General features: G+C 37.2%; 1 protein-coding gene across 1 annotated transcript in view; it reads right to left on the reverse strand.

Annotated features, from left to right (window-relative positions):
* The window catches only part of NBEA (neurobeachin), a 426,845-nt gene extending 416,660 nt beyond the window's left edge, over window positions 1–10,185 (reverse strand). The window contains exons 1-3 of the mRNA XM_075139786.1: window positions 10,073–10,185; window positions 9,725–9,820; window positions 5,880–6,001 (exon numbers count right to left, since the gene is read on the reverse strand). Coding sequence (XP_074995887.1) covers window positions 5,880–6,001; window positions 9,725–9,820; window positions 10,073–10,159 — 305 coding nt within the window. The 5' untranslated portion in view covers window positions 10,160–10,185. The remainder of the gene's footprint in view (window positions 1–5,879; window positions 6,002–9,724; window positions 9,821–10,072) is intronic.
* Window positions 10,186–11,976: the final 1,791 nt, after the last annotated feature.

The following is an 11,976-nucleotide window of genomic DNA, read 5'->3' on the forward strand; positions in this document are numbered from 1 at the left end:
CTTGAAGCAGCACTTAGCGTTTAGCTAATTACAGAACAGTAGCAGTTTTCCCTCACATCTGGCAAATGTGAAAGCATTTCTTTGCTTCCCTTCTCCATTTTTAAGCACTAGTTTTCACATCAAGCTGATGTAACAGCTCTCTCCCACCAGAAAGGCCTCTGGCCACCTCCTTCTGCACTCAAAGTCTGGATCATACATAAGAAGGTGATTGGGAACAGTCAGGATGGATTTACAAATCGGAAATCATCCTCGATCAAACTGATAGCCTTCTATAATGAGATGACTGGCTTGGAGGATGGAGAGGAAAGTTGTGGATGTTTAACCCAACTTTCTAGCAAGACCTTTCAACACTGTAATAACCTCAATGACAAACTAATGAAGAATGAGCTACATAAGTGGACAGTGAGGTGGTCTGAAAACTAACTGAACTGCTGGACTAAAAGCATCGTCATCAGTGGTATGAGTCCAGTGGGAGGCCAGTTACTATTGGAGTACCCCAGGGGTCAATACTGGGTCCAATCCTGTTCTTCTTCTTCCTTAATAACCCAAATGGTGAGACAGAGTGCACCTTTAGCAAGCTTACAGATCATACAAAATTGGAAGGAGTGCTGATACACCAGATAAGTGTGCAGTCATTCAGAGGGACCATAGCAGGTTGGAGAAACAGGCCAACAAGAATCTCATGAAGATCAACAAAGGGAAGTGCAAAGTCCTGCCCCTGAGGAGGAACTGCCCCAAGCACCAGTATATGCTGGGTACTGACCAGCTGGAAATCAGCTTTGCAGAAAGGGACCTGGTGGTCTGGATGGACAGTAAGTTGACCATGGGCCACTAATGCACCCTCGTGGCAAAGGCAGCCAATGGTATCCTGGGCTGCATTAGGAAAAGCATTGCCAGCAGGCTGAGGGAGGTGATCCTTCCCCTGTCCTCAAATTGCAGAGACCACATCTGGAGTATTGTGTCCAGTTCTGGTATATTTCCAGTACAAGAAAGAAAGACATGGACATACCAGACTGAGTCCAGCAAAGGTCTGAATGATCAAAGCCTCTGGACACATGAGAAGAGGCTAAAACATGGGACTGTTTAGCCTGGAGAAGAGAAGACGTGTACAAATACCTGATGGGTAGGGAGTAAAGAAGACTGAGCCAGAGACTTCTCAGTGATATCCACTGAAAGGACAAGATGCAATGGACACAAATTGAAACTGATAAACTTTTTCATTGTGAGGGTGGTCAAAGACTGGTAGGTTTCCCGGTGAGGTTGCAATGTCTCCATTTGTGAAGATATTCAAAAACCTGACTGGAGAAGGTCCTGAGGAACCTGTTCTGGCTGACGTTGCTTTCAGAACCTCTGCTTCAAACCAGAGTCCTCTCTGAAGTTGTGCATGCTACTACGTTACTGCTTTTAAAATAAAGATTGTTTAAAAGATGGATGACTTTTAAAAAGAAACTATGAAGAAAGAGTTAATTTATATGACACATTTTTCACCTAGTTAAACAGAAAAAGGTATTACATGCCCAAAAAGCACACTGAAAGAAAACAAATCTTTGCTTTGATATCTTCCTCTTGGTGGTGGTTGTGTGTGACTCAACCTTTCATGTGGCAAAGTCTAAAATCTGTGTAAAGAAGTTTAGATGGATGATTTAGTTTGAATATTTTTTCTGGTTTTAATTATTAATTATGGCTTGGTTTAAGCCACTATATAAAAATGACAAGTATTTGCATTGTTCCTAATTTCCTTCTGAGGTTGGCATATTCAGTTTCTTTTATGTGTATTACATGCACGTTACATTTACACAGACTCAATTTTGGCATTTGATTTCTGTAAGACTGACTTCTTTTGGTGGCTCATATGAAGCACTTGCGAAGTTCCATCTTGTTAGTCACAGAAGTTTTATTTCTCACTCTTGACAAATACTCTCCTTTTACATCTATTCCATAACAAAAGGTAACGTAAGAAAGTGAGACATTGAACTACAATTAAAGATTTGTGCGTGCAATGTGTATATGTGAGATAACGAGTCATTCATTCAGCACGGATAGGCCCAAAGATTACTTGAAGAGTCTGTGCATGCAGCAAAATACCTATGCTTACTAGAGAGGTTATCCTTTATGCACTACAATAAGAGAGTTTTGGGGCTATACTTTCTCTCTAGGTTTCCAAGCTGCAACAACAACATATAGAAGACATTATTTTGGTATGTTCTGGGTTATGAAAACAGAAAAAACCATGAAAACAAAGAAGAGCACACATCAACCATGGAGAAAGATAAACATATAGGAAAAAAAAAGTTTTCTTACTCTGCTAGACTCTTTATTCTAATCACTCTAATAAATGGATATTATTTTAAATTACTATAGGTAAATCATACTGTCAGTGGACATTTTTTAAGCAAACATGGAAATGTTACGGTTGTTGTTAATAAGAAGTATGTTAATTAAAAAAATATTCTTTAGAGTACAATGTTCAGGTGAGACCTAGAATTCTTTTCAAGGAAGAAATTCAGGTTTCTTTGATAACTTAAAGGGCAGCTTTGTGGGGTTTATTCATTGACATGTTCAAAAACAAACAGTCTAATCAAGGAAAAATCTGTTTATTAAAGACAGATGTCTGAGAATACCTGGCAATTATTCTAAGCTATATCACTTCTTTGTACCAAAGTGAATACAGGCTAGAGAAAAGGTCTAAATCAATATACTTAAAAATGGAACCAGAAGTAAATTCCCTCTGGCACAGACAAATACAAAGTATCCGTAAATATTCAGGAAAGCTTAACAGACAGAGGATTTTAAACTATTTCAGAACAAAAAATATATTAAAAAGCATGCTCAAAAATCTTGGAATTCAATAAGAATTGTAATCACATCATAATAAAAGTCAGAACTACATCATGGCAAAAAATATGTATAAAAAAACAAATAATCAAACATCTGAAGTTATTCTAACCTAATGCCATTGTTGCTTCTGCATTATATTGGAATTGGAAGGAATCATATTCATCACCAAAGGTCTTTCTACACTATTAACCATAAGAAAAGCAGCATTCATCATGGGCTGCGCAACTTTGGAGTATGCTTTTCCTGTTCTGAGGCAGTAACAAATTCTCAAATCAAAAACACCACCTAACACCACCATCGATGGGCTGAGGCCAACTGTATGAGGTTCAACAAGGCCAAGTGCCGGGTCCTGCACTTCGGCCACAACAACCCCAGGCAACGCTACAGGCTTGGGGAAGAGTGGCTGGAAAGCTGCCCAGAGGAAAAGCACCTGGGGGTGCTGGTTGACAGCCGGCTGAACATGAGCCGGCAGTGTGCCCAGGTGGCCAAGAAGGCCAACGGCATCCTGGCCTGTATCAGAAACAGTGTGGCCAGCAGGAGCAGGGAGGTGATCATGCCCCTGTACTCGGCACTGGTGAGGCCGCACCTCGAATACTGTGTTCAGTTTTGGGCCCCTCACTACAAGAAGGACATGGAGGTGCTGGAGCGTGTCCAGAGAAGGGCAATGAAGCTGGTGAAGGACCTGGAGCACAAGTCTTATGAGGAGCGGCTGAGGGAACTGGGGTTGTTTAGCCTGGAGAAGAGGAGGCTGAGGGGAGACCTCATCGCGCTCTACGACTACCTGAAAGGAGGTTGTAGCGAGGTGGGTGTTGGTCTCTTCTCCCAAGTAACCAGCGATAGGACAAGAGGAAATGGCCTCAAGTTGCACCAAGGGAGGTTTAGATTGAACATTAGGAGAAATTTCTTTACTGAAAGAGTGGTCAGGCCTTGGAACAGGCTGCCCAGGGAAGTGGTGGAGTCACCATCCCTGGAGGTATTTAAAAGACGTGTAGATGAGGCCCTTAGGGACATGGTGTAGTGGGCATGGTGGTGTTGCGTTGACGGTTGGACACGATGATCTTAGAGGTCTTTTCCAACCTGTATGATTCTATGATTCTATGATTCTAAAGTTGCCAATTCTGAAACGTAAATTCTGGATGAGAAACAAATGCTCATGTTAAATTCCTGTATGCATGTTTGTCCTGGTTTCGGCTGGGATAGGGTTAAATTTCTTCCTAGTGCTGTGTTTTGGATTTAGTATGAGGAGAATGCTGATAACACAATGATGTTTTCAGTTGTTGCTAAGTGCCCTCCTAGTCCAAGGACAGCTCCCATGCCTACTGACTGAGCTAGGTACACAAGATGGGAGGGAACATAATCAGGACAGCCAGCCCAGCTGCCTAATGGGGTATTCCATACCATGTGACGTCATGCTCAGTATATGAACGGTAGGCGTGATCCAGGAAGTACCGATCGCTACTTGGTTATCAGTCAGCGCGGGTGGTGAGCAATTGCGTTGTGCATCACTCATTTTGTATATTTTATCATTATCATTATTATTTCCCCTTTTCTGTTCTATTAAGCTGTCTTTATCTCAATCCACGAGTTTTTCTCACTCTTACCCTTCTGATCCTCTCCCCATCCCGCTGGGGGGCGGGGGGAGTGAGCGAGCGGCTGCGTGGTATTTGGCTGCCTGCCATATTAAACCACGACAATGTTCAATCTTATAATTGCATTTGTTATTGTCCTTGACAGACTGAAAAAAAAAATATAGATCATAATAATAAACATTGCTATAGCCAACAGCTTGAAAAAATCTCCATGGTAAAATAACTATGGCACTTAGCAGAAAACGGACACATGGAAAAACATTATTGCAGATCGTAATTTAGAGAAAATGTATTAATATTTTTTCTTTGGAATAAACCTAAATTATTTTTAATCAGATATTTGTTCCGTAAAAAATATGAATTATTTTGGTTTTCCAAGTAAATGCACAGTAAGATTTTTATGTATTGATAGTACAAGTATCTTCCTGAGATCACATCTACTGGCCCTCCCCTCAGCTGACTACTAAAAATTTCTGCTCTTTAGACTACCTGGAATGACTACAAAGTGAGAAACGTTACTTTTGGTTACTTCCCTCCTTGTGCTACTCCTGCTTTCCTGAGCTGATAAAACTTGATAGATCTTGACAGATCAAGATCAACTCTAGATAGTCCAATCCTCATCTGTCTGCACAGCTGATATACAGTCTTTAAGAATATGACTAAAGGTAAGCGTACTAAATAGCAAATACATAAAGAATGAAGAAGTGCTGAAGAAAATGCCAGCATGTTCTGATGCAACAGAAGGTTCCTTATTTTCCTCATTCCTTTTTTTCTTTAGCTAAAGACAACCATACTTAATCAGATATATAAATTGATTTCTGAAGTGAAAAACTTTTTTCATGACTGACCAATAGAATAAACATTTTTACTATTGTAGCATAATTTCTAAATATCAGAGGGCTTTATTAAGGATGTAACTATTGTTTCTATTTTTATCACAACAGCAAATCTAAGTAAACTAAAACTGTCTCTCCTGCAATTGTATTATGAAATATAGCTTCCATTTTTGGGAACAGGTGATCAGTGAGCCATTTTTATATTCACAGATCTACTTTCTATTACCTCTAGCTAATGTGCAAACAGTGCACTCTGAGTAGAACAGATTTGGTTTTTAGTACTGACATCAGCTAAGAATCTTAAACACCAAACAGAAAATATGACAACATTCTCAGTTTACAGCTCTAAAAATCATACATTTTAAAATTCCTAAAGAAACCACTAAACTAGATTTTATGGTTTATCTACAAGGCACATGTCTTGCATCCATGGATTTATAAATTGCAAATCAAAAAGGATAGATGACTTTTAAGAGTTTGCATACAATAAGCAGCCACTAAAATCTGTAGATATTTGGGGGGAAAAAAGCATGCCAGAAACTAAAAACAATGAAAAAGATTAACTGTTATTAGGAAGCCAAAACAAACTGTAACTGCAGCATTACAAGTTACTTACCAATAGAGATAGGGTTTATCCTTATCTACATTGATATTGTTTAGCGGATCCATACGAAACCAGGTGTTAAGAGTAAACCCATTTTGATAAGGCCACTTAGCAATAGGAGGCAATGCAATTGCCTGGAAGGAAAAAAAAAAAGAAAAAAGAAAAAGGAAACAGCAAGTCAATAATGAATTTTATGAAAAGTATTGTTAAACGTAATGCCTTTCTAAAGTCATTCTTTCAAGTCATTCTTTCCTGTCTTCTAGATCTGCAGATCTGCTTTAACTTTCAAATATTAAAGAAGAATATTAAAAAAAAAAACCTTCAAGTAGTGCTTTTGAATAAATGCATTAGGTTTCCATCTATTTTAAAATTTATTAATTTTTAACTACATAAATTCTACCAATAATTCTACATGAAATTAAATTTCTGAATGGGCAATATTAAGAGAAAAAAACAGAAAAATTACTTCTGCAGAAATTAAACTATATATTCAGCTTTCAGTAAGTATTCATCTCATCAACAGACTTAAACATTAAGATCAAATTAATCTCAACAGACAGTACAATAGAGATTCACTGTTAAACCTACAGTGTAAAAAAAGGTTGTTCTCTGAGATGTAAGAGTACTATCATTTTTTTCCTATGAACACTTAGTAAGGTAAGAGACTGAAAATTTTAACCCCATTCTCAGTTAAATACATTAACAGTAAGGTATGGCCTGGGAAGAAATGAGATTTTTCAATGTTTTATTTTTATGGGCTGATTGATGAAGAGGTTTCAGAGACCTCTTCATCCCTAAGCAAGGCCCTGAATACCTGATCTAACTTTCAAGTTAGGCACTCATTAAGAAGGAAATCAGACAAGATGAACTTCAGAGGTCACTTACAAAGTAAGTGTTTTCTATGATACCACTAAAAGATAAAACATTTTCTCCCCTCAGTATGAGAAATATACACAAAATGAAATAACTTTAAAAAATTAAGGAATTTAATGTTTGTAATAACTTAAAGATTACTGTAGTAGGCACTAATTACAACAAATTCTTTCTCCCTCCATCAGACAAAATATAAAATATTTTACACTAAAGTAGTTCAGCAATAATAGCGTTTAATACTACTTCTTGAAATAAGTTGTATATGAATGCAAAGCAGAAGAAAATATTTTATAAATAACAATAGCATGTTATTTCTAAGGGTATTTAATTGATGTTTTTCAGTTTCAGTAAGATAATTTAAACTCTTGCTACACTTTAAAATAACAAAGACTAGTTAATTAATCCTCACACTGATGGTATTGTGTTCTTATCAAAGCTATCAGTGATACTGACTAAGCACCGGCATAGGTTGCCCAGAGAGGTTGTGAAGTCTCCATCCTTGCAGATGCTCAAAAGCCATCTGGACACGATCCTGGGCAGCCTGCTCTAGGTGGTCCTGCTTCAGCATAAGGGGGGTTGGCCGAGATCCCTTCCAGCCTCAACCTTTCTGTGATTCTGTGGGATACTTATGAGTCACAGTTGGAAATTTTCAGGAGTGCTCAAATCTTGTACTGTCCTGATTCATACCGAAGACTACAAAGAATTGTAGCAAACTCATTCATTGGTTAAAATGAGAATGGACATGAGTCTCTGGGCAATAGAGTCACAATAACCACACTAGGATTCTATGCCAATGTAGTAAAGTACGTAAAAAAATGGTACAGAGTGAGACTGACTTTTCATTATTTTTATATGAAAGGCAATTGCTGAAAGAGTTTTAAGAGCAGAGAAATAGGTAATTAAGAATGATAGGGAACTCACCGTAAATGTTATAATTAGATACAGCAATGTGCTCAGATTATGCTAGTATTTGACTAGACACAAGAAATAACACCAATTCTGCTGCTAGCCTGGTACTAACTGTTCAGTACAAAACATTTCAAGGAACTCCTTTGGCATATCACTCCTGCCTCCTGAGAGGGAGTTCCCTGCCTGAAAAACAGAAAAAGCTGCTTGATGACAAACAGGAACAACACCCAGGAATAGTACCGCCACCACAAGGTGTCCTCCTAATGGAGTGACTAATGTGCTACTTACACAGATTGGCAGAGTACACAGTAGTGGGAAGAGCCCTTCAGCTGGGATAGTGAAGTAGCTCTCACCAGCAGATCAGCAGACTGGTTCAGTAGACTCTTAGCTCTTTCATCCTACCACTGAAGTCTTGGTTATACAACAACACCCAAACTTAAAGAGGGCCAATCTGATATTTATCATGCCAAGTAAACATGCTGTTTCTCTGTCTGATGTCATCACTGTGCATCATACCTGCAAACCTGAACTCAGTGCTAGTAAACTAGGTCCTATCCAGTCTCTTTCTTCTAAGTACTTCATTGTTTGGGTCATTTTATAAGTAAACGCCCTTGGTCCACTTCAGAGGATGACTCCTCTCCAGAACTTCATAGTGTAATCCAACATGCACTACTCAAGAAATGTAAATCTGAAACTCATATTTCTTGATTTACAGGTGCACAGTCAATGATGAGTGGTATGTGAAACAAGATCCTATCCAAGGAAAGAGAAATGCCTATTGTCCATTTCAGTCAAGAAACTTTATGCTCCTGTAATTGATGCACCTCTTTGGACATTTGAAATTCTTCCCCTGAAAAACTTTTTTTGAAACTCTGATACAAAATTAAATTTAAGAGAGACATTTCATCAGGGTTTGCCTCTGAAGCCCAGAAATGTCAAAGCAGAATGTGTCATTGTAGACATTCATATTCTGCAACACCTGTCTTGCTACTGCATGTACTTTCAGGAGAGGTTAACTGTGGTTTTAATTTAGCAGTAGCAAATGAAACTCTCTCTTTCAAAACTCAGTAATTAATTCCTTACACAATCCGCCCTATGCATTTTGCTGACACATCTGTTTGTGCAGCTGAATATCAAACAAGATCAAGGAAGTGATCTAACCAAAAATAACCCAGGTGAAAACCAGTGATTTTCAGCCAGTTTATTTCTCTGATGCTATCTGCCACACCAACAGCTGTATTCACAAAGAACAGGAGGTGGTGGTTTATGCTTGAAGAAAACTATCAGTGCTATTGAGGAAATACAAGTAGAACAGCTCAAAGGAAGCTCCTACCACCCTTCATGCATTGACATGAAAAGACAGGGATCTCAGGATTATTTCCCCTTAAAAGATTCCAAGTTCTGCCACGAGCATATACTATTCCATACCAGAATGGAACTGAACCTCAGATCTGGATTTCTCATTTTTAAGCATTTGTATTTACTCCCTTAATAATCATATTTATAAATCTTTATACAATATTTGAATTTATTTGTAGGTTTTTCTGAACATACATGCAGTGAATGGAAGAGAGAGTATCTATTTGAGAAGGTTTAGAAAGCAATACAATTTCATTGTTGTAAGTTATCTCAAAAAGTAAAGCCAAAAGACGACTGCATTTAAATCACTCCCTTGAAGGAAAGAAAACAGCTGATGGAATTCAGACAAAAAGAAAAAGATTTTATTATATCTAAGCTGTCACTGTAAACTGTGATGACATGGACAAGCTCTGCTTTATATAATATCAATTACATTATTCAAATAAAATAACACTGTTCTTTGGAATTTTCAGTTTTCACCTTTGTGATAACTTCCCCAAACAAAAATCTGCTATTTGACATTCCATCCTCACAAGTGCAACTTCTCAACACTACAACTACCTTGCAAATCTATGGAAGGCAAGGTCTACACTACTCAAGCATGTATTTCCCCTCTTGTTTCCTTTTCAAGAATTTCCAAAACCAAATTAAAGGAAATGCAAATGAGGAGCAATTTATTTATTCCTCAAGTTGTAACATTTTGGTTGAAAACTTACTGCAGCACTACAGCCTGGGAAGTTGAAAAAGGTATCAGGCCCGTGTCTCTGTGGCATCTGATTAAGGACTGATAATAGTTTAACCGCATGTCTTGGCTGGGAAAACAAGAAAATTGCACAAAAGTCAATACAACCATTTTTGTACTCTCTAGGCTACAACGGAAACTGGACAGTTTTCAAAAAACACAGCAAATTAACTCTAAAGTAGTTAGCAAAAATACTTCATAAACATATGTTCAATCAACATGAAAAAAAAAAAATTCAAGTTCATATGTCCCAGGAGACAATTTATGTTAACTTCAGGCTCTGATGGAATGACACTTAATGCTTTATCTGATCACAGCTTACCCAGATTCCATTTTCGCCTCGAAGCATGCTGAACAAAAGCTTCAACTCTTTGACAGTGATGCTGTAGCTGGCAAGAACCCCCAACATATCAACTAGAAGATCTTCAAAGGAAAATAAAGTTATTCTGAACTCTGAATTTCACTGTTTTGACAAAAAAGCTGAAAAAGTTAATACCTTTAAAAGTAAGTGTATTCACAAATTCTAAAAATCAAACTTACATTGCCTTAAATATTTTACAAAGGATTTCATATTCTCATTGTTTTAGGTATTTTAGAAATAAATTTACATATGCAGTTTTAGATTTTGCGTCACACTTTGAACAAAGCATCCATTAAATTTATGAAGAATTAATTCTTTCCGTTTCACAACACTCATCATACATTATGAACTTCTTTCTTGCTCCCAAAAGGGATAACGGTTTCTTCATTTCTCTCAAGTTAATATTTTTCAAAAATTTCTGACCTAAAAGACGCTTGACATTATTCTTTAACTTAAGCACAGCACATTATTCTAAGAATTTATATGGTTCCCGCAGTTTTGCTACAGTGATAATGCTTCCAATTTTTACCAGAATAAAAGGCCAGGGAAAAAAAAAAAACAACCAAACAAAAACCACAAAAAAAATAAAAAAAACATACTGAGAAAACAATAAAAGATCACAATAAAAAGAAGTGATCAAAATTGCTAAAGAATTTATGTAATACAGCTTTCATTTAAACATCCCAAAACCCATAAACTTTTAAAGTAATACCATTACATAGCCTGCCTTTCAGACAATATCAGGTTTAAAATTACTGCTAGTGCTAGGTCTTTATTTTAAAACATTATTTTAAGAATTTGTCAGCATGTGGGATGCTGGACCTTGCCTTATACTCCACACTTTCTTCTGGAATAAAACGCACTACTGAGAATTACTACTTCCTCTAGCAGGAGGAAAAACAATTTGCGTATCTTCACAGATGTGGCATAAGAAATTTAATTCAGAGATCAAGCAGTGAAGTACAGAGTTTCCAAGACAAAAAAGCTATGACACAATAGAATCAGCATTAACAAACTTTTTCAATCTACTCAACAATCAAAATTCTCCCCATAAAACTTGTAGAAGACATGAATAAGCTTATATCTTATTTGCAGGACTTATGTTCTCCTTGTTCATTAGTGAAAGGATGACTCTTACAGGTGCTGACAAAGAGCAGCCTTAAGAAGCATCCATCCTTTTCAGGGACATTTCACATTGGTATTTTGTTTTAAAACCAATTTTCTCTCTGAAAACCCCTATGTATATGTGTTTGAGTAAAACCATCAGTATCTATTTAACTTATTCCACTATGAAACCAACCTCTGGTCCTTAGTAAGCTAAAGGCATGTGTGAAGAATGAAATATCATTTAATTTACAGGAGACATACTAAGCTGTTCAGTGAGTGAAACTGCATGTGAGGAAAGCCCAAAGAAAAACACTCTAATTTGCAGACATTTTCACCATAAGATCTGAATATATTCCTAATGTTCAAGTATAGACTTTTTTCCCCCCTTTCTTTAAAAGAAGAGTTTATTTAATCTTCCCTTTAGAATCAGTGTCACATTATATTTTGACAGAATTTCTTAAGGGAAAGCAAAATAAAACTAAGAAAACTAAAACCTCTTGTCTTTTATGATGGTGAATTTTATGACTCAGCTCCTCCTCTAGTACGTACAAGCATCTGCCCCCTTCACTGTACAGTCTCCAGCCTGCAATGTGAAGCTGGCAGCGACTGCACATATTGTACGTGATCAGAAATTGAGAACAGTAACACACTGAAAACCCAGAAAGGGAAATCAGCACAAGTGAATACCAATCTTGGGCTGAGAATTTTCCAATTCTTATTTTGCAGTCTTAGCTTGGTTTTTAGATCAAGCTACTTCA

Source organism: Calonectris borealis, chromosome 1 (assembly GCF_964195595.1).
Source record: "Calonectris borealis chromosome 1, bCalBor7.hap1.2, whole genome shotgun sequence".
Lineage (NCBI taxonomy): Eukaryota > Metazoa > Chordata > Aves > Procellariiformes > Procellariidae > Calonectris > Calonectris borealis.